At 45.9% G+C, this 25,973-nt stretch overlaps 3 protein-coding genes across 5 annotated transcripts in view; 2 read left to right on the top strand and 1 right to left on the bottom strand.

The window, feature by feature from the left end:
• Positions 1-1,039: 1,039 nt before the first annotated feature.
• On the bottom strand, positions 1,040-6,410 carry LOC130380716 (stonustoxin subunit beta-like). Of its 2 annotated transcripts, none has more exons than XM_056588015.1 (3): positions 5,878-6,410; positions 4,131-4,565; positions 1,040-2,109 (listed from the first exon to the last, which is right to left on the bottom strand). In XM_056588015.1, exons 1-3 carry the CDS (start codon positions 6,197-6,199, stop codon positions 1,565-1,567), a joined length of 1,302 nt encoding a protein of 433 aa, XP_056443990.1. In that variant the 5' UTR covers positions 6,200-6,410; the 3' UTR covers positions 1,040-1,564. The 2 variants fall into 2 exon arrangements, with proteins under 2 accessions (XP_056443990.1, XP_056443991.1); XM_056588016.1 differs by lacking the exon at positions 5,878-6,410 and adding an exon at positions 5,353-5,854.
• Positions 6,411-7,947: 1,537 nt separating this feature from the next.
• On the top strand, positions 7,948-22,799 carry LOC130380704 (NLR family CARD domain-containing protein 3-like). 2 transcript variants are annotated; one of them, XM_056587999.1, is made up of 9 exons: positions 7,948-8,375; positions 10,735-10,857; positions 14,543-14,609; positions 14,794-15,022; positions 16,855-18,667; positions 19,324-19,497; positions 19,693-19,866; positions 20,045-20,091; positions 20,837-22,799. In XM_056587999.1, the coding sequence occupies exons 1-9, from the start codon at positions 8,293-8,295 to the stop codon at positions 21,397-21,399; spliced, it is 3,273 nt and encodes a 1,090-aa protein (XP_056443974.1). In that variant the 5' UTR covers positions 7,948-8,292; the 3' UTR covers positions 21,400-22,799. The 2 variants fall into 2 exon arrangements, with proteins under 2 accessions (XP_056443974.1, XP_056443973.1); XM_056587998.1 differs by having other exon boundaries at positions 7,949-8,375; positions 14,471-14,609.
• Positions 22,800-25,707: 2,908 nt separating this feature from the next.
• Positions 25,708-25,973, top strand: part of LOC130380709 (signal transducer and activator of transcription 1-alpha/beta-like) — a 35,098-nt gene continuing 34,832 nt past the window's right edge. The window contains 1 exon segment of the mRNA XM_056588005.1: positions 25,708-25,963. The gene's annotated coding sequence lies outside the window, so the exon portion shown is untranslated.

Below are 25,973 nucleotides of genomic sequence, written 5' to 3'. Positions count from 1 at the left end.
CAATAATCACCTGGGGCAGCGATAGAAATAACAATTAGGCTACCTGGCCTTCAATAATAATAAAATAAACATTGGGCTACCTGCATAGGCCTACAATAATAATAAATAACAAATAGGCCTATAGTGAGACAGTGCCGTCACATTCGTTTTCAAAGCACAACAGTAGAACAAATAAAATGAGCTGGATATAATGCAACGCAAATAAAATAAGTTTAAATTGTGCTCAGGTCTAGCCCACTTGGGAGCAGTAATGGATAGGAACATGTGCAACATAAGCTATAGGCTGCTACAGTCCATATCGTTTATCCAGACGCACCAACAGATGTCCTCAAGCGCCTTTTCGTTCAATGATGATCTTAACGGGGAGAGAATAAATTTCAAACTTGAAAATACCCGTTCCACACTGACGTGCGTGACAGGGAGAGCGATGACACTCATAGCGAGCTTGTACAAGTCTGGGTGGGTTGGCCGGTTTCCATCTAGATTCCACTACGGTTTTGGATTGTCTGCGCCGTTAATGCTTCTTCATAATAGTTCACTACTTTAACGGCACCGACAATCCAAAACCCAATTTGAGTTGGAAAAAGTGTGTGGTTCAAAAAGTGAGAGGCTTTACGTCTACGCCACCTACAGTTTGTTATGTACGATCATTCAAAGACCCCATGTTATTTCTCAACGACGTTTGTCCGATGAGAGCCTCGGAGGCAGGACCGATTCTTCAGAGGTCTATTGTATCCAGCTGCAGCCCCGGAGAACAACACCCGGCGTGACAAAAACAACCCAGGCGTCTGTCAATATGCTTAATATATTGAGTAATAAATATTCATGTTAACTCTCACTTCGTTCTTTGAACGAAGTGCAGCTAATTTTTCAAAAAGGGCACGGTATTATTATATTCGAATTTAGCGAAAAGGAAATAAACCACGGCACGGCTTTAACATGAATATTACTCAATATATTAAGCATATTGACAGTCTCATTTACCATGGTTGATCTTTGGTTTCTGATAGCGGTGTGTAAAAAAAGTTCTTAGTATGTCATAGAAGACATACTAAGACGGAACAAGATAAGGGTTTATATTAGTAGTGATAATTAAAGTAGATAATGACACAGAATGAGCACTGCCAATAACCTATGTATAACAGTCGACTTTAATATGGAACAAGTTATGAACTTATTTAAAGTTTTGAACTTCAATATAAGTAATAGTAGTTATCAGATCAAATGATCTGGCGAAAAGACTTCTCAAGAACTGAGTTACTTCAGACAAAATGATTTATTGCTGTAAAAAGCAGAGCCAGATGAACGTGAATGGACAAATAATACATTTAAGATGACATCTAATGGACCAAACAAAATATAAAATAGCATTTATCCCTTCAAATAAAACATAATAACAAAAAGATCATTACAAAATAGCATGAATGGAGGCAAAAGCCACTTCCTTCAGTCCCTGAAGGAGCATATTCTGTGTGTGTGTGTGTGCGTGTGCATGAGTGCGCGTGTGTAAAATGCACCCAAGCACGTCCATCCATGTGAGTGTGTTTTCCTCTTTCTACATCCGTCACAGAGACACTGTGCTATAATAATCCCATACCCCAAACCCAGGGAGGAGGTCCTCCTGGGTGAAGGAGGACCAGAAGGTGTGGAGGTGTGTCAGTGTGTCTGAGGACCCTCCTCCACCTGGGGACACTCTGTAGAAGGACAGAGAGCCAGCAGGCCGGTCCAGATACACTCCTACTCTGGTGGAGCCAGCGGGGGGGAGAGGGAGGACTGTCTCTATACCGTTGTACACGGCAGTATAACCATCTTTATCCCATCGAAGAATCCAGGACTTGTTGTTCCATCCAAGCCCGCTGTCACCACCCTTTCCTTTCCTTGCGATTCCTCTGTATGTCACTCCGATCACAACAACTTCTTCGATCTCTACCTCCCAGTAACAGCGGCCAGTCAGAGCCTCTCTACACAGCACCTGGTAATGGGAGTCAAATCTCTCTGGGTGATCCGGATACGACTGGTCCTCTCCAAACACAATCACCTTCCTGTTGTCCTCAGACAGAGAGAGGTCTCTGTGGGTCGTGTTCGGGTCCATTGTGAGTTCACAGGTATCTGAGGGAGAACCAGACATGATGAACTGCTGAACCATTCTCCATCGTCTTCATCATAAAACTATAATAATAAAAATATAACATAAAGACAAAAACATAGAAAATATCATGTGCTAGGTGCCATAGTGGAATAATTTGCAATAGATTATCTAAGCAATAGTACACATTGTGTTTTTGATAATTCAATTTTGTTAATTGGAAATCCAATGTGTGTGTGAGGGGCTTTGAAATTTAGACAGAAAATGTATAAAGTGCAGTTAGTCCCTCAATATGTACACTACATACACATTATTATGCATCAAAACATTCAACCAGAATATTTTTAGTTAAAATTGCAGAAATTATTAATTGTTTCAGGTTGTTGTATTGAAAAGCTGCTTATTTATTAATTTTATATTATTATTATTATTTAACAGTGGTATGATTTATATTATATATTCTGCCCTGTTCAGAGAGCAATATAGCAATTTATTCTTTCCTAATGAAAAAAAAGATTTTATATTTTGAGAATATTGGACTATTAAATGTGCATTTGAAAGCCCTAAATCAAACTAATCAGATACTGTCGTGGAAATAACATAATCAAATCTACAATTATATTCACCTTGCTAATATAATTACTAGTCCCATTCAAAGGATTAGTATGCTTTCTCCCTGTACCTAGAGATACCTGCCTTCGTCTCTCTGACAGAGGGGCCACTCACACTAGGGCCGTGGCACCGTGCCCGAGCTCATTTGCATACTAAAGTCTAGAACGTTTGGCTAGTGGGACCACGCCATCCGTATTCCAGCACGGAACAGCCCCTTGGCCACGGCACACTTGGGAGAGGTGTGCCGTGGCCAAAGTGCAGATGCTAATGAGATGACACACGCACACGCGCGGATAAGCAACGTGAGCTGAATGATGTAGTCCTTGCGCGACCCTTCTTTCTTTATAGGTCCATGCCTAGGTCCTTCCCCACAACAATCATTTTAAACAATGGTGGCAAGCGGTTCACGAGTGGGTTTACGTTGGTGCGATAGTGAAGTCGAGTGTTTACTCGAAATTTGGGCCAACGACAGCATTCAGTCGCAGTCGCAGACGTATTTATCGTATTACGACGTGATGACGTATGTATGAAGGAGCAATCGTGCCCAGGCCACGGCCTTTGGGAGCGGTGTGAACACTGGCCAGCAGGGGGAGTGGGAAGGGGGGGAATCGTGCTGAATCTTCCTGCAGCACGGAACAGGCAAACTTGCCTAGTGTGAGAGCGCCCTGAGAGCTATTAGTCTGATCGTCAGGCCAGGGCAATTGACTGACTTCTTTGTTGTGTAGATTCCTTAAACTGTGTTGCAGCCTTGTGTCCAGACTTGCAGACATGTCCACCTCCCCCATAGTGTATTGCAGTTCAAGGGTGTGATCCAGATGCCTCGTACACCACCCGCACGAGTTGCTCTTGTGACGTAATTTCCTGGCTCGTAACACTTATAGCGTTCCCGTTTGTCTTTTTGGCATGTCATTGACTAGTCCTTGTTATAGTTAGCTACATTAGCCTCTTTAGATAACCAGCTTGAAAACAAACAACACAACTTTACATTGTATTGCACACACAGCAAGACGTTGCAATGCATAAATTGGTGACTGGATAAAGTAGCAATGTAATCAAAGAGTATTACAAAAAACGTACGTACAAAAAAAATTAATCTCTTTACGGCCCCAGCCATTTTTGTTGTCGAGTCGTACGGGCGGCCTCACTGAACTCGGTACGCTCTCCGAATCCCGAGTGGGAGGTCCCGACCAAAAGGGGGCGTTCTTACGTGAAATGCAGCAAGAAATCTGGGAGATTTCTTCACTTGCAGCTCGTGTGGGTGGTGTACGAGGCATCAGGAACACAACATAACTTGGCCTCTCCCGCCAATCCTTAAGTCTCCGCGATGGTCCCTCCCACTCACCTGTGTTACCTTTGTATTCACTAACCACAATGCAAACGTTTCCCTGTACGGATGGTGTTTCCCTGAACGAATCTTGCGTCGGACACTTACACTCGTTTGGAGCTGATCTCAGTTCAGCCAGCCTCTTCGTCTCCGTGTTCCGCCTCTCAGCTGTTCCAGGGCTCTCCACAAGGTCCCTACGTATGACGGAGGACGGACCTCCACCGTCGACCTGTCCCTGGTGGTTGGAGGATCCTTCAGGGATCCGAAGGTCTGGTTCAACACAAGGCTGCGTTTCGCCTCGTAAAGAACTTCTGAACCGATCAACCATCTCCGATATCAAGGTATTCACCCGTAAATCAGGTCTTGTGTGGAACAGCTCGTTGCAAAAAGGGCATCTGCACTGACCTCGGACATCCCAGCACGCTGCTATACAGGTTCTGCAGAAGTTGTGTCCACATGGAGTGAAAACTGGGCTGTTGAACACATCCAGACAGATGGAACAGGAGAAGTCCTCCTCAGACCAGAATGTAGCAGAGGCCATTCCTAGAAAAACATGGATAACAATAGTAAAATAACAGTTTGAACTCGTTCAAATGCAAGTGCTTTATACTAGTTTAAAGCACTAGATTAAAATATTTAATTAATGTCATAGTTAACTCGCGATTAATCACGAGCAATCACGATGAATTCGCAATTTTTGTTTTCTATGCTGAATATCCCTTAATTTCTTTGTCCCGTTAATTGTTCTCATTTTAATGCTCTTATCAACATGGTGAAGTGCATCGGCTTGCCTTGGGCAAATGTTTTTTTATTGATAACAACATTGGCATATAGCTACTGATCAAAACAGGACGATACAAAAAAAAGCCTATAGTGCAATTAAACGATGAACATACTGCCTTGAACATAGCAATCAGGCTACTGCTTCTTTGTTTTGAGCCAAAGAAAAAAAAAATGTTTTTTTTTATTTTAATTAATACATTTGCGATAAAAAAAATCAAAATTGTTTTGCGTTGGTAGGCCAATTTAATTTTTTATTTGCTTGTTTAGCTATGTATGCCAGTTAACAATGTTGGTGTATTACAATTATTTATGTGGGTAGGCTACTCCAACCTCATTGCTGATCGATATGTTACCATTTATTTGTGTGTGGGGAGGGGGAAGACCGTACCGGCCTTGCGCTGGTTTGTTGACTGGTAATGTAAAAGCTATACCTTTATACGTGGTTAAACGTTCAACTAGGGGGTGGAGAAAGTAAATCTAGTCATGAAAGGGATACTACACAGTACAGAGTAGTGCAATATGTGTCGACGAGAGAAACAGACATTACCTTGAACTCCTCTAGTTTATATTAAACACATAACCAACGAGGCCATGGGAACGTTGGGGGAACCAAACATAGAACCAACAACGCGTAACGTTTAGAGATCGCAAAGAAACGTTCCCTTTCCAACCAAAACCTGAGCAAAAGTTACCGTCCGGGAACGTTACTGCAACGAAAAGCTGTCGTAATCAAAACGCTGTGGGAACCGACAAAGGTCCGCTGAGAACTCAGCTTAACTCGCTCTACTTCACCGAGTTGCAATGTTTACCGGCTGGAACGCACAGACTTGATTGGCTGGGTAACCTCACGTGGGATGGCTTAACTCGCATGCAATTGGTCGGTGCGTTTCCTCACCCGCTAAACCATTACCGTAAAGACTACAGAAACTGCGGCGGTTAAAAGAGGAGCGCTCCGCCAGGGTTCACAACCCGCCGTAGGTCCGTGTTTATACCATAACCCCGCCGTAGGTCCGGGTCCGTATGGGGTCACACTGCGGGGGGAGAGGTGCTAAAGCTGTGTTTCTTTACTCACCTTGTTGCGGTTGCTGTCTGTCAGCCTGTGCGTCCCAAAACGTGTTGTGTTGTTGTCCTGAAAGAGAGAAGTGCTTCCTCGTCGGGTTTCCTGAACAACACGCGTCCTCTCCTGGCCCCGCCCCCACATCGTGTGTGTGTGTCTGTGTGTGTGTGTGTATAATGTAATAATAATAATAATAATGTACATCTTCCCCACCCTGAGGAAGTTTAAATTCTGAAGCTAGATCATAGAAATTTGAGAATGAGATGAGAGTGGATGAAACGTAAATCTGAAAACAAGGAGAATCCGTGAGAAGGAAAGCGTCCAGAAACACCAACATGTGGTGGAGGGGGTCCCCTCGACCTGACCTGGGCCCCGTTTCCCGAAAGCGTCGTTAGCCTAAGTGGATCGTGAAGTGCGTCGAAAGGGCATCGTAGAGTTTTCACCGCGTTTCCCGAAAGCATCGTGGGGAACGAACGTCTTGAAAACGCTCGTAGCTAACGAGTACTCCAGGGGTGCTCGTAGGTACTCGTAGGACGCTAAGAGCATCGTCAGCTATAGCCTCAGTGGCGACACCATCGGACATTCCGTCTATTGGATGCGTTTTATTAAAACGCATTGCGCCTTTATGTTCTTAGTTTGGTAATTAATAAAGATTATTAATTAATTTATTAATAAAGATGTTCAAATGGCCAAAATAAAACGGGACAGTCCAGAAAATGTTTGCGCAGGCAGGGCACTCAAAATGTGTGAGAGAAAGTGGGGGGATTTGTGCAGACTGACATAGGCTACTCATAAAACGTAGCATAAAATAATGTAAAAAATAAATTAAATTAAACAAATTAAAAAAAATTAAAAATTACGAAATAAAAGAAATTAAAAAAAATAAGAAAATAAAAAAATATATAAAAAACAAGCAAAGGAGCAGGCAAAAGGCTGGGATATGGTGGGGATTGGTCAGGTTGACGGGAATGTTTAGTGACATGAGGGAGGGTGGAGGGGGTTAAAAAAAAGTCTCAATCACTATTCGACGCGCATGAAAACCAGCCGCGTAGTTATGAGGGAGGCCGTCCTCACACCGATCTTCCTCATCGTCATCGTCCTCAACGTCCTCCGGTTCAAGCAATGCCACCCCAGCCTTAGCTGCAATGTTGTGCAACATAGCCGTCACACATATCACGGCGCATGACTTGGCCGGAGAAAACTGGAGCCCTCCGCCTGACTTGTGAAGGCATCTAAAGAGCAACTTCCACCTCCCGATCGTGCGCTCAACGATGCACCGGGCAAGACGGTGGGCTTCGTTGTATTCCTCATCATGGACGTCTCCCGGGTTATTCACAGGTGTGAAGAGGAATTATTTAAGGGGGGAAAATGCCGTGAAACGCACAGTGCATTCAGGATTAGGACTGATATATGTCGGTTTAAGCCTAATCAATTGTGTTTTAATGTCTTTAGCATTCATATAATTGCAGTCTATTTTTTTCGTAGGCTACTCTGCTGTTGTCCTTGATGGGGATATATTTTAACCCTTTTTAACACAATTTTCCTGCGACATTCCTGCGTCTCCCCCTCCTACGGAGCCCATTTCAGCACCGTGTCAGTAGACAGTTACAATCCTACGACGTCGTGAGTGCAGCGAATGCGCGTTCACGTTAAGAGGAGTTTCGGGAAACGCTCCAAAGAAATTGACGATGGATCGCAAGATCCATCGTGAGAATGATCGTACGAGCGTGGATCCATCGTTATCGGGAAACGGGGCCCTGGAGGGGGTCCCCTCGACCTGACTTGGAGGGGGTCCCGTATACCTTCTGACCTGGAGGGGGTCCCCTCAACCTGCTCTGACCTGGAGGGGGTTCCTGTGTGTGTGTGTGTGTGTGTGTGTGTGTGTGTGTGTGTGTGTGTGTGTGTGTGTGTGTGTGTGTGTGTGTGTGTGTGTGTGTGTGTGTGTGTTTTGAGAGTGCATAAGTGTATGAATGCATGTAACTGTATTTGTTCAGGAGGAGGCGCTGTTGCGCCAAATATGTCGTGGAGCCGCGTGTGACTGATGACACCACTACCTTATAAGGGGGCTGTTACCTTCCTCCCTCTCTGTACCTGACTCTCACGGAGAGCAGCATGTTGTGCACAGTTCTTCAATAAACAAATTGTGTGTGTGCGCGCGCTGCGAAACATTCTGAACATTTCCCAGAAAACACGTGACCCGCGCGGAGAGGGGCGGTTCTTCTGGGGCTTCCACCTCTCTGTCAAACCGGTTCAGCAAAGTTACTTCCCCATCCTACCGTCGGTGGGGAGCGTGCGAGGAGCCTTTCTTTCTCCACTTTGAAAACCTTTCACCTGATCAACTTGAAACACTTTAACCTCAGTTTCTTCCCTTACATTTATACTTTATAACTTTATACCGTATGGGACGGAACGTATTTTCTCCAGTCTACTATGGATGAGGAGAGAGAGGAGGGGGGACATACCTCTAAGACCACTCTGTCTGGGGAACATGGCCATCGGAGCACAGCTAAGAGGTAAGAAGAGGATCTCTCTGTCTGTGACTGTTGTCCATCTCAGAGCTCAGCAGTGATGCATCATGACTCCATCATTAGTCTGAGTAACAGCTGTGTGCGTGTTGAAGCCCAGAACAGCAGAGTCGGGGGCTGGACTGGCCATCGGGCGTACCGGGCAATGCCCGCTGGGCTGGCAGGCCTTTTTGGCCCGACGAGGCCCGGACCCAGGCCGGGTCCGGGCCGGGTCCAGCCATGTCACACAGCCGAGGGCCAAGGTCCGCTCCTTCCCTCTCGGTCGTGCGGGCTGTAAACCTAACCTGAAAGTTCAATAAAACTGTATTACTCATTATGATTGGTTCTGGGCTGGCCCTGGCCCTATCACACACACAGCAGAGGGCCTCGGCTGTCAATCAGTCACGTCATTAACTGACAGAAAAATGGAGAAGAAACGTAAAGGAGGCGCGGAGTCTCTCTCTCTCTCTCTCTCTCTCTCTCTCTCTCTCTCTCTCTCTCTCTCTCTCTCTCTCTCTCTCTCTCTCTCTCTCTCTCTCTCTCTCTCTCTCTCTCTCTCTCTCTCTCTCTCTCTCTCTCTCTCTCTTTAGGGTGCCACTTTGACTTACTGGGTTATAATTTGTTGTGTTTTAGTTAGTGTAGGCCTAAATAAAACAATGCATATATTTTGTATTCTTCCTGTTGTTCTGTGTTCTTGCATTACGAACGCATGTAGGACGCATGTAGTGGGCACGGGGCGTTACGCCCCGTGCCCACTACATGCGTCCGTTGCGTGATCCCCATTGACTTTAATGGGGACGGACGCGCAATGCATTGTGGATCCGTACGTTCCGTTGGAGCCTTCGGCTCAGCCACGCCCTGGGAAGGCGTGGCTGACGGATGGGGGAGTAGTCTTTGCAGAGGCATCCGTCAGCCAATCAAATCGCTTCGCCGGGTTCTTCCCGCTTCTTCCTGCTTGTTGCGAGGCAAGATGACCCGCTTTCCAGTATCGTCAGAGCCCGAGTCGCATCACAGTGCTTAAATTTGCATACGCGATCTGATTGGATGACGGAACCGTCGCTGCCGAAAAAGTTGAAAATTTTTCAACTTTCTGACGCCTCGTGCCCACTGCACCGTCAGTCAACGGACGTGGGAAGGCGTGGCTGACGGATGGGGGAGTAGTCTTTGCAGATGCATCCGTCAGCCAATCAAATCGGTTCGCCGGGTTCTTCCCGCTTCTTCCTGCTTGTTGCGAGGCAAGATGACCCGCTTTCCCGCTTTCCAGTATCGTCAGAGCCCGAGTCGCGTCACAGTGCTTACATTTGCATACGCGATCTGATTGGATGACGGAACCGTCGCTGCCGAAAAAGTTGAACATTTTTCAACTTTCTGACGGTGGCGAACGCTCCAACTGAACGGACGGATCCACAATGCATTGCGCGTCCGTCCCCATTCAAAGTCAATGGGCAACGGACAACTGACGGAGGTAGTGGGCACGGGGCGTCAAGAAGTTGAAAAATGTTCAACTTTTTCGGCAGCGACGGATCCGTCATCCAATCAGATCGCGTCTGCAAATTTAAGCACTGTGACGCGACTCGGGCTCTGACGATACTGGAAAGCGGGAAAGCGGGTCATCTTGCATCGCAACAAGCAGGAAGTAGCGGGAAGAACCCGGCGAAGCGATTTGATTGGCTGACGGATGCCTCTGCAAAGACTACTCCCCCATCAGTCAGCAACGCCTTCCCACGTCCGTTGACTGACGGAGGTAGTGGGCACGGGGCGTTATCGTAATGTGACTGACGTCACTAATGTGACTGACGTCACTCGGCCACGTTTAAAACACAACGTGAACAGCCAGACCAGAAACTCAAGAAGAGCAATACATCTGACCTGAGCAGTAGGGCTCCCCTGAGATGAACAGGGGTCTTTGTTCTCTACTGTGTTTGGTCTGCATGGCTGCTGTCTGTGGTCAAGATTGACAATAAAACAGTGACCTCCATTTGGTTACGTCTGTTCGTAACATCAGAGAAGGAAAAGATAACATGCTTAAATAAGAATCTGACTTTGACAAAGCAGTTTGGTACGTCAGTGTTGATCCAACAGATTTATAATTCTGTGATTCTAGTTTCAAGCATTAGGTTACTCAGAGTAAAAACATATCGGTAACAAGTTAAATTATTTAAGTAAGTGTATGTATATATTTTAATTAAGATAATTAAGGACTTAAGCTGGAAACAAGTAAAATGCTCTAACATAAAAAATGCCTTTTAAGAAGAATTATTGTGTGTCTGTGTGTGTGTGTGTGTGTGTGTGTGTGTGTGTGTGTGTGTGTGTGTGTGTGTGTGTGTGTGTGTGTGTGTGTGTGTGTGTGTGTGTGTGTGTGTTGAAGCCCAGAGCAGCAGCAGAGAGCAGACTCCCCTGGACCCAGCTGTGTCTCCATGAGGAGTGACTGGTCTAGGTATCTTCCTCCTGACCAGTTGAAAGATGGAAATCACCAACCTCCTCAGAAAAGGTGAGGATTCAGCCAATACATCATGGCTGTTCAACTGGCGGCCCGCCGATCACTAGGGGTGTAACGGTACACTGAAGTCCCGGTTCGGTTCAGACATCACGGTTCGGTACGCGTTCGGTACAATGAAGGGGAAAGAAAAAACAAAAATGCAGATGACAATTCTTTTTTATCGTCTCAGGTAGTAAATGTAAATAGACTGCATTTAGATAGCGCTTTGTCTAGCCATTGGCCACCCAAAGCGCTTTACAACATTGCCTCACATTCACCATTCACGCACACATTCACACACCGACGGCGGAGTCAGCCATGCAAGGCGACAGCCAGCTCGTCGGGAGCTAACAGTCAGGGTGAGGCGTCTCGCTCAGGGAACACCTCGACACTCAGCTAGGAGGAGCCGGGGATCGAACCAACAACCTTCAGGTTAACAGCCGACCCGCTCTAGAACGCGCACAATGAGCAAAGATCAACCATGTAGGACGTCCAAGAAGGACGCCAAACTTTTGTGTGACATCTTCTTCAATAAACAAAGCTTTCGCCGTTGTCCAGAAATACCTCGCGGATAATGTGTTTCTTTATTATCCCCCTGTCTCACGGAAGTGTGATTCTCTCGACCAATCAACGGACTTCTTGTGTAGCTCGAACTTGCCGGGACCCTTTCAGACGTCTCAGTTGTCCCTGAAGGTCGCGGATCTAACATTAGTTCGGCATTACATTAATTAATTTGCACGCCAGTTTTATTTAATTTCATACTGTGTATTCTATGTGTAAATCCATGCACCGAACTGTGACGTCCGTACGGATTTCGGTTCAATACGAATACATGTATCGTTACACCTCTAGTGCTCACACCAGGCAATCTGAACCGGGCCTGAGTGCGGTTGCCTCTTGTAATACCTCAAGTCGTAATACGTCAACACCAAGCGTCCGCTGCTTAGTAGAACAACACAGAGAACACAGTTGACACTTTATTGCTTATTCGGAGCCGTTCTACTCAGATACAGGCTGTAAGGTTCTAAATTAACTTTTTTATTACCAGCCAATTTGGCTGTTAACTAAAAAAAATTCCAGTGAAAATAATACGGATGAGTGCCGCTGAATGAATTACTTTTACATTTTGGATTTTATTAACACAATCCAAGTACAATACATACACATACAGTACATGCATACAACAACAAAATCTTTAATTTTTCCTTTTGATGAGTTCAGAGCTCTACCGCATCACATTTCTTCAGCACTCTCAGAACTCATTTGTTCATCTGAATGTGAGCCATCCTCACAATTCCTTTTGTTCCATGTTTGTGCACAAACTCTCAGTTTTTGATATCAGGTGAGCACAACTGGGTTTCCAGGAGGTCAGAGAGGGTCTCACCTTTCAGGCGTGAGCGCCAGTCCCTCTTTACCTGACTCATCACACTGAACCCTCTTTCGCAACCAGCCGTAGTTGCAGGGATGGTGAGGAGAGCATCAAAGACATTGTTCTGCCCTCAGAATAGTATTCATGTTCAAACTTAAATGCACTTAAATGATTTAATGAATGTAGTAATATTTACATGATGAGAACCAGACTTTTATTTTGAAGTGTTAAAGTAGGTTACGTGATGTTTATACTTGTTGCAAAGTTTGGTGAATGTTCTCTTCCCTTCTCACGCTCATGAAAGCAATGGTTGTAAGTTCATAATGCAGTATGTAATGTATGAAGACGTCTAGCATTCTAAAAACGTGATGTTTAGTTAACTAGATAATGAGCTAATGTAAAGTGTGCGCCTGTGTTAGATTAGCCTGTTGTTGCTATGGCGGGCTCACTTTCGGCGCGTAGTCCTGGTTATTCTTTCTAGGTTATTAGCAATCAAGGACGACAGGACAGCGATGGCGGAGCATTCTATTCACAGTAGCCAAGGTCTTCTCAAAGGTTCCTGTAGCAGGGTCAGACAGCATTATGCACATGCAAACAAGTTATAAAGTATAAAAGATAGCATCATATTTGGATTGTGCCTTTAACAAATGGCATTCACTCTGATTGCTGATAAAATAAAACCTTCTCACAATATCAGACCTTTCTATAGAGTTTTCAAGCACCCGCTTAAAAATGCTACTGTTAAGGTACATCAGTATGATACTTTTCTCAAACATCATTCTCCGGGTACCTTGGCTGAATCGCAATCGTGTCAAGACTAATCAGATTGGCCAATACACACTGAAGATAAATTCAATGATTTTAAAATTACAAAAATTATCCCTCTCTGGCGAACAGAATCATTTTTTTTTAATTCAGATTATTAATTTATCTGCATCGTTCTAGCGAGAATCGCGATGCATCGAAGAATCGATTATCTTTCCCACCCCTAGTGTTCATGGGATATGAAGTCAGTACTGCCCCGGGAGCGAGAACAGTAAAGCTGCTCTGACTGACATGATTGCCTCATGCATCACCGGCCAAACTGGCTAGCACTTTTTTATTAACACCCGCCAAAATGATTTTTAACCCGCATTTGGCGGGTTGGCGGGTGTTGATTTAGAACCCAGCCCTCTCTCACTGAGCGTTTTTACGCTGCCAAATATGTCGTTTCATGCACACCTTTTTCGCGGCACGGTCTGCATGTTCGCACTGCCCGAGGTACATGGCCTGCTTGAGCTAGAACCCCAATTTACCCTCGCGGGCCCTGCACACATTGGCTGTTTATTGGGTTTCATTCTGTTGTAAATGCGACGGCTCTGCGGTTCAGGGGGGGGGTGTTGGGTAGTGGTGTTGCTGCGCTGTCTCCACAGAGACAACGCAGCGATATCATCATGAGCAGTTCTAACTGCTGCTGATCATGTGAGAGGTGATGCAGTCGTATTAAACAAAGACGTTGAAAGATGGTGAGATCTACGAGAGAGACGCAGAGGAACTGTCCTTACGAGGCTTTTGTCGGGATAAAAAACAGGTGGTCAGCAAAATAAAGAATATGTTGGCGTTTTTGCACTTAGTTAATCGTGTATGTAGCCTCGAAACTCAGACGTCAACTTATTCTTGCATGCGGGTTTCTTCATAAAAAAAGAAAAAGAAAAAAAAAATCTGAAGCGGTCTAGGCTTCGTGCGCAGCCCCGCCTTCTCCAGTGAACCAAGAAAGCCTGTGCCGTGACCAACGGGGGATTTCTTTATCAAAAACTCAACATCACTATCACACCAACGTGAACCGCTTGCCACCATGTTTATTGCTGGATGACTATACTTCATCCAGCTCAGGTTGCATAGCCGTGTGTGTGCGCGTTTCGGCTCATCTGCGTGCGCTCAGGCCACGGAATTGAACTATATTTGAGTACGGTTGGCTTGCTCACACTAGCCAAACGATCTAGACTTCAGCACGGTACAGGTGTGAAACGGACTTGGGCATGGTACGGATGGCCAAGTGTGAGTGTGCCCTTAGTGTGTTTTTATGTTAACATGTATGTGCTTAAATGCCATAATAACTTAACATTTTTCTGCCCCCCCTTTTATTTCTATTTCAATAATCTGAGAAAGATTATTGAAAAGAAAAGTTATGAGAAAGTAGTTGACTAGCCCTGCAACAAATTATCAAATGAAACGATATCCACGAATCCTAACTTCCAGACGGTTCTTGTTTTTCAGAAGGAGGCAGGAGGGAGCAGACTCCCCTGGACCCAGCTGTGTCTCCATAAAGAGTGTGTGTTCTCTCTACAGACACCAGGAGAGGTCAAAGGTTACCAGTGCTCAGGCTGTACAGCAGCATCAAACAGAGCTGATCAAGGTGTGTAAATGTCCACCAAGACATCTGACTTCAGCTCTACATGAACATCAGAAAGAATCTCTTGTGGACCTCATAGTCTCCAGGCTTCCCTCTTTAGACCAGCTGACGTGAATCCAGGACAGATGCTTCTGATGCCCTCAGTGAGCTCAGAGTAAAGTTCTCCTTGATGTTTGTTCTGTTCCAGAGGGCTGAGGAGAACGCACACGCTTTCCTAGACAAGGAGCTGAAGAAGCTCTGGAGGGTTCTCTTCCCAGATTACCCACAATGCTCAGAGGGTCAGAGAGTGGAGGAGGAGGGGGTGGATGGTAAGAAGGAGAAGCAGTGGTGGCGCGCCATAAAGGGAGTGGTGGAAATCACAAAGCTCTGCCTGATGGAGATGAACCAGCAGGGACTGGCCGACAAACTATTGAGCGGTAAGAGACTTTTATCTTGAAAACAAAGAAGAAATATGTAACATAATGTGAGACTTATACATTTCAAACTTCAACGTGAAGACAATCTTTCTTCTTTGGGGTCAAATGGTTTGATCCAAATATGTAGGTTATATTTAGGCGTTATTATACTGGGAAACGAATAAACCAGTATAATAACCTGCTTCCAATATAATTTCCTTAATTTAGAAGTCCATCAGAGAGCAGCGCAGCTCCAGAGTCTCCTGGGTGATTGTAGCTCAGGTCCAGCTCTCTCAGATGGGAGGGGTTGGAGCTCAGAGCTGAGGACAGAGAAGCACAGCCTTCCTGTGTGACCACAGGCATTGGTCATTTATTTATTTAGGCGTTATTTAGGTGTTTTTAACCACCTAAATAAACCATTCAAAATGTAGCTTTCTTTTCAAAATGTATGTCAGTGTAGGCTATGCTATGTTCGCCCATGGTTAAATAAATGTTTAGGCCTACTAGAAGGATTTCAAGCAATGTTTTATTCGCAAAGACAATATTCTTTCGAACGCTGTCATGCACCTGCGCATGAAATGGAACCTCGATCTCTGAGCAATCGATTTCTGGACAGCTCCGTTTACGAACGACGTAAGGAGTGTTCCCTAAGAAGACTCCTAAGAGACCGTTCGGGAACCATGCCTATAGAGGTAAACAACTCTGATAAGTCTAAATGTAGGAGTCTTCGTAGCACGCTAACAGACAACGTTATCGGGAAACCGGGCCCTGAGCTGAACTGAAAGAGACACCCTGACAACATTCAAATCTCCTCAAAACACATGTGTTCCCCCTGGCCTGCTCGCTGTAATGACCCCCTACCGTGGGTTCCCCTCGTATCCCCGTTGTGCTGCTGTTCTTACCCCGTCCTACCTGGGTCTCCTCACTGTTCTTACCCCCTCCTACCTGGGTCTCCTCACTGTTCTTACCCCCTCCTACCTGGGTCTCCTCACTGCTGTTCTTACCCCCTCCTACCTGGGTCTCCTCACTGCTGTTCTTACCCCCTCCTACCTGGGTCTCCTCACTGTTCTTACCCCCTCCTACCTGGGTCTCCTCACTGTTCTTACCCCCTCCTACCTGGGTCTCCTCACTGCTGTTCTTACCCCCTCCTACCTGGGTCTCCTCACTGTTCTTACCCCCTCCTACCTGGGTCTCCTCACTGTTCTTACCCCCTCCTACCTGGGTCTCCTCACTGTTCTTACCCCCTCCTACCTGGGTCTCCTCACTGTTCTTACCCCCTCCTACCTGGGTCCCCTCACTGTTCGTACCACCTCCTACCTGGGTCTCCTCACTGTTCTTACCCCCTCCTACCTGGGTCTCCTCACTGCTGTTCTTACCCCCTCCTACTTGGGTCTTATGTCTTGTTTTGATCATGCTGTTGGCGATGCAGTTCTTTCTGTTTTTGACTCTAAATTGTTTTATGAATAGTAAGGCAACCATGGGTGTCATGAAAGGCGCCTTGAAATAAAATGTATTATTATTAATAATAATAATAATATTAAACATAAACTGCAGATTAACAGCAGAAAAACTCAGTGGGAGAGACTGCAGAGAAAGAGTGCAACACTATATATCAGCATGTCACTTACCACTGATTCACCATCATTATTGCTATCATTAGACGAATGATATTGTTGTTGAAAAATGAAATAGTCCTGACAATTTGTAATCTGTAACATGCAGTCTTTGTCACGACCAGCCTCTCCGACCACAAGTTATGAAGCCACTAAATATCATGAAGTTGATCATTTATTGACCTGGTTCAACTGGTGTCCCCTTCCACTAACTGATGTCTTCTGTTGTTTTCTCATTAGGATCTGCTGCTGTCGAGTGCCAACATAAAATCAAGTCTCGTTTGAAGAAGTTCAGGTGCGTTGAGGGAATCGCTAAAGCAGGACGTTCAGTACCTCTGAACGACTTCTACACAGAGATCTTCATCACAGAGAGAGGCAGTGGAGAGGTCAACCAGGAACATGAGGTCAGACTGATTGAAAAAGCTTCCAGGAAACCAGCCAAGGAAGAAACACCGATCAGATGGGAGGACATCTTTAAACCCTTACCTGGAAAAGATCAAGAAATCAGGACAGTAATGACAACTGGAGTGGCCGGCATTGGTAAAACCATCTTAACACACAAGTTCACTCTGGACTGGGCTGACGGCAAAACCAACCAGGACATACATTTTACATTTCTCCTCACATTCAGGGAGCTGAATTTACTGAAAGGGAAAGAGTTTAGCTTGGTGGAACTTCTTCATCACTTCTTTATTGAGACCAAAGAAGCAGGAATCTGCAGATATGAACGGTTCAAAGTTCTCTTCATCTTGGATGGTCTGGATGAGTGTCGACTTCCTCTGGACTTCCAGAACAACCAGACCTGGACTGATGTCAAAGAGCCGACCTCGGTGGACGTGCTGCTGACAAACCTCATCAGGGGCGACCTGCTTCCCTCCGCTCGCATCTGGATAACCACACGCCCTGCGGCAGCAGATCAGATCCCTGATGAGTGTGTTGACATGGTGACAGAGGTGAGGGGGTTCAATGACCCACAGAAGGAGGAGTACTTCAGGAAGAGATTCGGAGAGGAGACGCTGGCCAACACAATCATATCCCATGTCAAGAAATCACGAAGTCTCCACATCATGTGTCACATCCCAGTCTTCTGTTGGATCACTGCTTCAGTTCTGGAGGACATCTTAAAAAATTCCAAGAGAGGAGAAGAGATGCCCAAGACCGTGACTCAGATGTACAGCCACTTCCTGAGGGTTCAGTCAATACAGGGGGACTGGAAGTATCGTTGGATAGCTGAAACAGATCCACACTGGAGTTCACAGAGCAGGCACATCATTGTTTTACTGGGAAAACTGGCTTTTAACCAGCTGGAGAGTGGCAACCTGATCTTCTACGAGGAAGACCTGGCAGAGTGTAAACATTTTTTCAACGAAGCCTCAGTGTACTCAGGAGTGTGCACCCAGATCTTTAAAGCAGAGTGTGGGCTGTACAGAGGTGAAAAGGTTTTCTGCTTTGTCCATCTGAGCATCCAGGAGTTTCTGGCTGCCCTATATGTCTTCTGGTCCTTCATCCACGATGGTGTCAATCTGCTCTCAGAAGAACAACCAACCTCCGGTGATGATAAACTCCTCCTCCTCTACCAGAGTGCTGTGGACAAGGCCTTAGAGAGTAAGAACGGACACCTGGACTTGTTCCTCCGCTTCCTCCTGGGCCTCTCTCTGGAGAGCAATCAGAATGTCCTACGAGGTCTGCTGGGACAGACAAGAAGTAGCCCACAGACCAACAAGCAAACAGGAAGAGGCTCACAGACCAATGAGAAAACAGTGTCTTACATCAAGGAGAAGATAGGTGGCGAGCTCTCTCCAGAGAGAAGCATCAATCTGTTCCACTGTCTGAATGAGCTGAACGACCGTTCTCTAGTGGAGGAGATCCAACAGTCCCTGACATCAGGAAGTCTCTCCACAGAATCTCTCTCCCCTGCTCAGTGGTCAGCTCTGGTCTTCATCCTACTGACATCAGAAGTGGAGCTGGACGTGTTTGACCTGAAGAAATACTGTGATTCAGAGGAGGGTCTTCTGAGGCTGCTGCCAGTGGTCAAAGCCTCCAAAAGATCTCTGTAGGTTCACTCATAACATTTATTACAATACACACAACACAATATACCTGATAGTTGAATATACCTGATAGCTACACACGTTATATTGTGTAACCAGGGTGAAGAGACTAACTCAAAAGCTCTATTAATTATGAAAAAATAAATAAGGAAAGCCAAGAATTTATAATAGTTTATTAATAGTTAAATACAGCTGTATTCAAATAAATAGCTTTATCTATAAATGAGTAATTATTGATACGGATAGATTCATAAATATACGATAATCGTTAATTAAAGGTAACCCATTATTTTAAAACGTTTTAACTTTGTCCAGTAAGTTTGGTTATATGGACGCTGTTTGGTTTTAACCAATAGGATACGTTCATAAAGAGCCTTACAGTACAGCCGCGTGCATGTACTACAATACAATACATAATATACATAATCCTACAATAAACTATGAATATTCAAAACCATTTTCAAAGATTGCCAAATCCTTGTGTTTAGTGGCTTTGCCCCTAAAAACACGAAATTGCAGGACTGCTAGTATACATGAGTTAAATTAATAAAACATCTCTGATTAAAGATACAACGCAATACAAGTCCTTTATTATGTCTTTATTATGCTATAATAGAGGTAAGTTATTTAAACCCAGGTGTTTATTGTGTGTGTGCAGGCTGAATGGCTGTCATCTGTCAGAGAGATGCTGTGAAGCTCTGGCCTCAGTTCTCAGCTCCAACTCCTCTAGTCTGAGAGAGCTTGACCTGAGTACCAATGATCTGCAGGATTCAGGAGTGAAGCTGCTCTCTGCTGGACTGGGGAGTCCACACTGTACACTGGAAACTCTCAGGTCAGTTTTACTAAACAGTTACACTACAAGTTCCACATCAGAGGACATTCCACAGATTTACCTCCAGAAACTTTATAATTCTTGTGTGTGTGTGTGTGTGTGTGTGTGTGTGTGTGTGTGTGTGTGTGTGTGTGTGTGTGTGTGTGTGTGTGTGTGTGTGTGTGTGTGTGTGTGTGTGTGTGTGTGTGTGTGTAGCTTGTCTGGCTGCCTGGTCACAAAGGAAGGCTGTGCTTCTCTGGCCTCAGCACTGAGCTCCAACCCCTCCCATCTGAGAGAGCTGGACCTGAGCTACAATCTCCCAGGAGACTCTGGAGCTGCGCTGCTCTCTGCTGGACTGGAGGATCCACGCTGGAGACTGGACACTCTCAGGTATGGAGAGGACAGCTCACCACTCAGGGACAAAGTCTCCTTCAAGGATTCAAGCTGCTGCTAGATGAAGTGGTTTGAAGAGGCAGCTGTCACTGATGTTGTGTAGAACGTGATGAGATGGCAGATGATGAAGGTGAATGTTTCAACATGCTGCTCTCACTTTGTTTCCCCCCCCTAGTGTGGAGTACGGTGGAGTGCAGAGGCTGAAACCAATTCCACAGAGATGTAAGTGTCTGTTTGATTCATCACAACACACACTCACTATTGAGATGGAAAGTCCATCCACACAGCAGGAGGTGACGTCCGTCATTCACATGTGGACTTGTGTATACGTTTGTGTAGCTATGTTTCCCTGTGTTGATGTACGTCTAGTATGTTTCTTATAGGTGTGTGTTCGTATGTGTACATGTCTATGTATAGTATGTATGAACCAGTTCTATGGTATCAACAGTTAGTTTCCAGCCTGTATGTGAGCTCAGCTGGTTCAGTCTGTTGTTTACACAGGTGGATTACAATGGATGTGCATCGGAACCTTTCAAAGTCTAATATCTTGAAAAGTATGTTGACTATGGCTTAAATATTCCATAGGAGCAATGACCTCATCATACTGAACGTTTTGATGTATAATATGTGTATGTCGTGTAAATATTACGGGATTCAGTATATACATATTTCTAGGCTTCAATGTTTGAATGGGACAGCCACTCAAACACACATGGGATTTGCATTTAGGTTTAACTTATCTTATAAACAATGTTCACGACTATTTCTAAAGATATAGCACACTAGTCCACTATAGTAGCTCTGATATGATTTAGTCTTTCTATGTTAATGCTTGTAGAGTAGATGAACGTGAAACAGGAAGAAGAAGAAGAAGAAGAAGAATGCAAGAGAACAGTACTAGTGATGAGATGATGATGATGATGATGATGAATGGTTCAGCAGCTCATCTTGTCTTGTTCTCCCTCAGATGCCTGTGAACTCACACTGGACCCCAACACGGCCCACAGACGACTCTCTCTGTCTGAGGACAACAGGAAGGTGACGATGGTTAGAGAGGACCAGTCGCATCTGGATCACCCAGAGAGATTTGACTACTGGGACCAGGTGTTGTGTAGAGAGGTTCTGACTGGCCGCTGTTACTGGGAGGTAGAGAGGGAGGAGAGGAATGGAGCTGTTTATATAGGAGTGACATACAGAGGAATCACAAGGAGAGGAGAGGGTCGTGACAGGGGGCTTGGATTGAACAACAAGTCCTGGAGTCTTGAGTGTCGTGATGATAGTTACTCTGCCATGTACGACGGTAGACAGACAGCCCTCCCTCTCCCCCCCGCTGGCTCCACCAGAGTAGGAGTGTATCTGGACCGGCCTGCTGGCTCTCTGTCCTTCTACAGAGTGTCCCCAGGTGGAGGAGGGTCCTCAGACACACTGACACACATCCACACCTTCTGCTCCTCCTTCACCCAGGAGGACCTCCTCCCGGGGTTTGTGTTCTCGGGGGTCGGCTCCTCAGTGTCTCTGTGTCAGTTATAGTCTGTCTGTCTGTCTGTCTCTCTCTGTGTCTGTGTCTGGGGATACATGCACGCATATATGAACACATGCACTTATATCAAACACACAAGCGTATAAATGAATACATACGCGTATATATGAACATCATGAAGTGAAGGATGGATCGTGAAGTGCGTCGTACGAGCATCGTACTGTTTTCAGACCGATTCCCGAAAGCATCGTTGGTACCGACCGTCGTGAAAACGCTCGTAGCTAACGAGGAGTCCAGGGGTACTCGTAGGACGCTAAGAGCATCGTTAGCCTACTATTGCCTCAGTGGCGTCACCAGCGGACATTCCGTGTATTGGATGCGTTTTATTAAAACACATCCCGGCCTCCCTCATAACTACGCGGCTGGTTTTCATGCACGTCGAAGAGTGATTGAGACTTTTTTTTAACCCCCTCCACCCTCCCACATGTCACCAAACATTCCCGTCAACGTGACCAATCCCCACCATATCCCAGCCTTTTGCCTGCTCCTTTGCATTTTTTTTTACTATTTTTATAATTAATAATTTTATATATTTATTTTTTTATTTTTTTTTATATTATTTTAGGCTACGTTTTATGAGTAGCCTATGTCAGTCTGCACAAATCCCCCCCACTTTCTCTCACACATTTTAAGTGCCCTGCCTGCTCAAACATTTCCTGGACTGTCTCTCTCAAACTAAGAACATAATGGCCCAGATTAGGCTCAGACGCACGTGATACACCATTACCAATGTGTTATAATAAAACAGTATAGTAGGCTAACGAGGCTCTTAGCGTCCTACGAGTACCCTGGAGCACTCGTTAGCTACGAGCGTTTTCAAGATGTTCGTTACCAAAGATGCTTTCGGGAAATGGTGTGAAAACTGTACGATGCTCCTACGACCCACTCTGCGATCCACTTAGGCTAAAGATGCTTTCTGGAAACGGGGCCCTGTTCTTCTATTGATTGAGTCCTTGTGTTTATTGTGTTCATGTAAGGGACTGTTCTTCTATTGATTGAGTCCTTGTGTTTATTGTGTTCATGTAAGGGACTGTTCTTCTATTGATTGAGTCCTTGTGTTTATTGTGTTCATGTAAGGGACTGTTCTTCTATTGTTTGAGTCCTTGTGTTTATTGTGTTCATGTAAGGGACTGTTCTTCTATTGATTGAGTCCTTGTGTTTATTGTGTTCATGTAAGGGACTGTTCTTCTATTGTTTGAGTCCTTGTGTTTATTGTGTTCATGTAAGGGTCTGTTTTTCTGTTGTCCTGGTTAATAAAGCATAATGGTGATAAACAACTCAGTGGATCCACTGAATGTTCTCTTGTGTTCAGCAGAGGATCAGTTTACACTTTAAGGTCGGGGGTTCACTGAATAAAAAGCACAACAGAGGCTTCGTCTACACAACATTAATGATCAGGACACCAGCCAGTGCCTTCCCCCTCAGCCTCGTGCGCCCGGTGAGGAACATGGAGAGAGTTCTCGACGCGAGCCGACAGGAACCAGCCCAGCTACTGGCGTCTCTCCAGAGACGAGCCAACAGGACCTGGACCCCGATGGTCCCCCCCCCCCCCCCCCCTCTCTGGAGGGCTCTCAGCCTCTGGTCCCTGGTCTCCATGGTAACCAAAGGTACCCGGACCCCGACTCGGTCCATGCGCTGCGACACACAGACCCTTCCCTGGAGGAAGCTTCCAGAATTATTTTCTCTGCTTTATTAAGTTGAATCCATCACAACTTCGTTATTTTTATCTTAGAGTTGTGATACTAAATAATGCTTACCATAGCACCTTAAGAAAAGTATTTCATGTAATATATGAATCACACATTATTCAATGTGTGTGTGTGGTGGAGGTGTTTGGAATGGTTGAAGAGCCTTATTATAACCCTAACCCTAACCCTAACCCTAACACACACACACACACACACCCCAAAACAACAAGCGAGCAGAAGACAGGGACCCAACACGAAGCCCACTAAATGAACAACAGACCAAAAGAAAGGTTCCTTCAAGGTGGGTTTGTTAAAGCGTGTTCACCCTTTCACCACAGTGACTGAGTGGGACACCCCTGCTGTCACCACACTGTGTCCTTTGGCTGGAGGGGTGTGCAGGAAGGTGCAGAGCAGAGGCGTTTGTTTATTATTATATATACATGGATACAGTGGCGGACTCAGGGGGGGGCGACCGCCCCCCCTCGTGGCTCAATGGTTGAAAAAGCGCGCTAAAGTGCCCTTCAAGAGTGTCGAAAACGAGAGGAAATGCCTTATTGGCTGCCCTTTTCACGTGCAAAACATGATTAGGTGCCCTCTAGGGTGCTCCTTCATACAATAAATGATGATGATGTGCCCTCTAGAACAAGAAAATTCAACGACGTGCCTTAATGAGTGCCCTTATAGTCCCCTTCTGCCCGTCTGGTGCCCTTTTAGTGCCCCCTTTAGTACCCTGATAGTGCCCTTCTGCCCGTCTGGTGCCCATCTAGTGCCCTGATAGTCCCCTTCTGCCCGTCTGGTGCCCCCTTTAGTACCCTGATAGTGCCCTTCTGCCCGTCTGGTGCCCTTCTAGTACCCTGATAGTCCCCTTCTGCCCGTCTGGTCCTTCTAGTGCCCTTCTACTGCCCTTCTAGTACCCTGATAGTGCCCTTCTGCCCGTCTGGTCCTTCTAGTGCCCTTCTAGTGCCCTTCCAGTGCCCTTCCAGTGCCCTTCTAGTGCCCTTCTAGTGCCCTGATAGTGCCCTTCTGCTCGTCTGGTCCTTATAGTGCCCTTCTAGTGCTCTTCTGCCCGTCTGGTGCCCTTATAGTGCCCTTCTGCCCGTCTGGTGCCCCCATGGTTGAAAAAGTGTGCTAAAGTGCCCTCTATGGTTGTGAAAATGAGAGAAAGTGCCTTATTGGCTGCCCTTTACACGTGAACAAAATGTAATGAGTGCCCTAGGTAGCCCCTGATGATGATGATGTGCCTTCTGGAGCAAGAATATGGCAAACCGAAAAAAACATGTTGTGGTTAGCTATTGAGGTACAGACGTTCCTCTCTTTGGTAGCTGACGAACGGGGAATGCGAGGCTTTGCTTTCATGTGGCGTCGCCATGACAAACAGGTACATCGAGTGGTACTTAAATCTCCACTGGATAACGAAGCAAAAAGCGGATTAAGAGTATGTCAGTACCCATAGTGGAAAAGCGCAATTAGAGGCCAAGTTAGAAAAACTTAATATTTTCAGTTTGCATAATCCGTTTAAAATGTATATACATTTTTTGAGCGTTCAAGATCACGAGAGACGATAATGGTCAGCTATCACCTCAACATGAAGGAAAACTTCCTTACATTTTTCCGTAGCTGGCTGTCAGCGGTCAAAGACTGTATGGTAGCGGCACATTGAATTTTCTCCAGTCTAATTTTTACTTAAATGTTAGTAAAGATGAAAGCAGTAAGGCATCCTCCTTTCTTTGGCTAAAATGTGAAAGTGCACAATGATGTGAACAACTCATTTTGGTGTTTATAAAGTCGCTAGAATAAGGGGAAACAGTGTCTTTGAAGCAAATTTTTTTCTGGGGGAGGACCCCCAGACCCCCCCTTTAAATTATGAGCCCAACTATTCTTTTAAGTGCTACATGGAGATGTAACAAGTGCCCCGAATGGGACCTTCAAGGCAGCGCTTGCTAAGGTTAGGGGATAGGACCTTCCAGGCAGCGCTGCCTTTAAGGCTCCGTTGGGGGAACAAAACACCATCAAGATAGAAAAGCCACTGTGTCCGCTGGTGGGGCCCCATGTTGTCCAGAATGTGCCCTTTTTATTTTTTCGCCCCTGCCCTTCAAACACTCTGAGTCCGCCACTGCATGGATATATAATTAGGATATATGTAGTTATATAGGGGTGTGTGTGTGTGTGTGTGTGTGTGTGTGTGTGTGTGTGTGTGTGTGTGTGTGTGTGTGTGTGTGTGTGTGTGTGTGTGTGTGTGTGTGTGTGTGTGTGTTTCAGCCTTCGATACTTTCGCTTTCCCTGAAAACACGTGCTGCCATCCGGCTGTTACCAACAGGCATTCCTCCCTGACTACTCTGTCGTATTGCGCTTAAAACGTCCCTACTGAACAGCCCAGACGCGGTAATGAAGACCCAAACAGCGAGGAGCCGTCCCCTTTGTCCCCGGGAGCCCGACGCTAGGACCCCGGGAGCCTCGGTCCGCCGCTGGGGGGGGTTCTTGCTCCGGGGAGGGAAACCCACTGACGGAACAGCCGCACAACGCGGCCCTCATTGGCTGATACAGCAGGGAGCGGGTCCTGTGAGCAGTCCAGGGCTGGGATTGGCTGCCTGCACTTCCCTACGCGTCACAGTGCTGTCAAAAGTTTCCTGGTCTACAGATTCCGACTGATCCGGTCTTGGGCTGTACAGGTTTTTCGGACTAGAGGTGATCCGGACTAGAGTGGTCCAGGTTAGAGCCAATCCGGACTAAAGCGGTCCAGGTTAGAGCTGATCCGAACTATTGATCTAGGTGAGAGCTGATCAGGACTAGAGCGGTCCTGATCCGGACTAGAGCGGTCCAGGTCAGAGCTGATCCAGACTAGAGGTGATCCGGACTAGCGCTCCAGGTGCGTTCAA

Source organism: Gadus chalcogrammus, chromosome 4 (assembly GCF_026213295.1).
Source record: "Gadus chalcogrammus isolate NIFS_2021 chromosome 4, NIFS_Gcha_1.0, whole genome shotgun sequence".
Taxonomy (NCBI): Eukaryota; Metazoa; Chordata; class Actinopteri; order Gadiformes; family Gadidae; genus Gadus; species Gadus chalcogrammus.
This window is presented reverse-complemented; position numbering and strand designations above follow the sequence as displayed.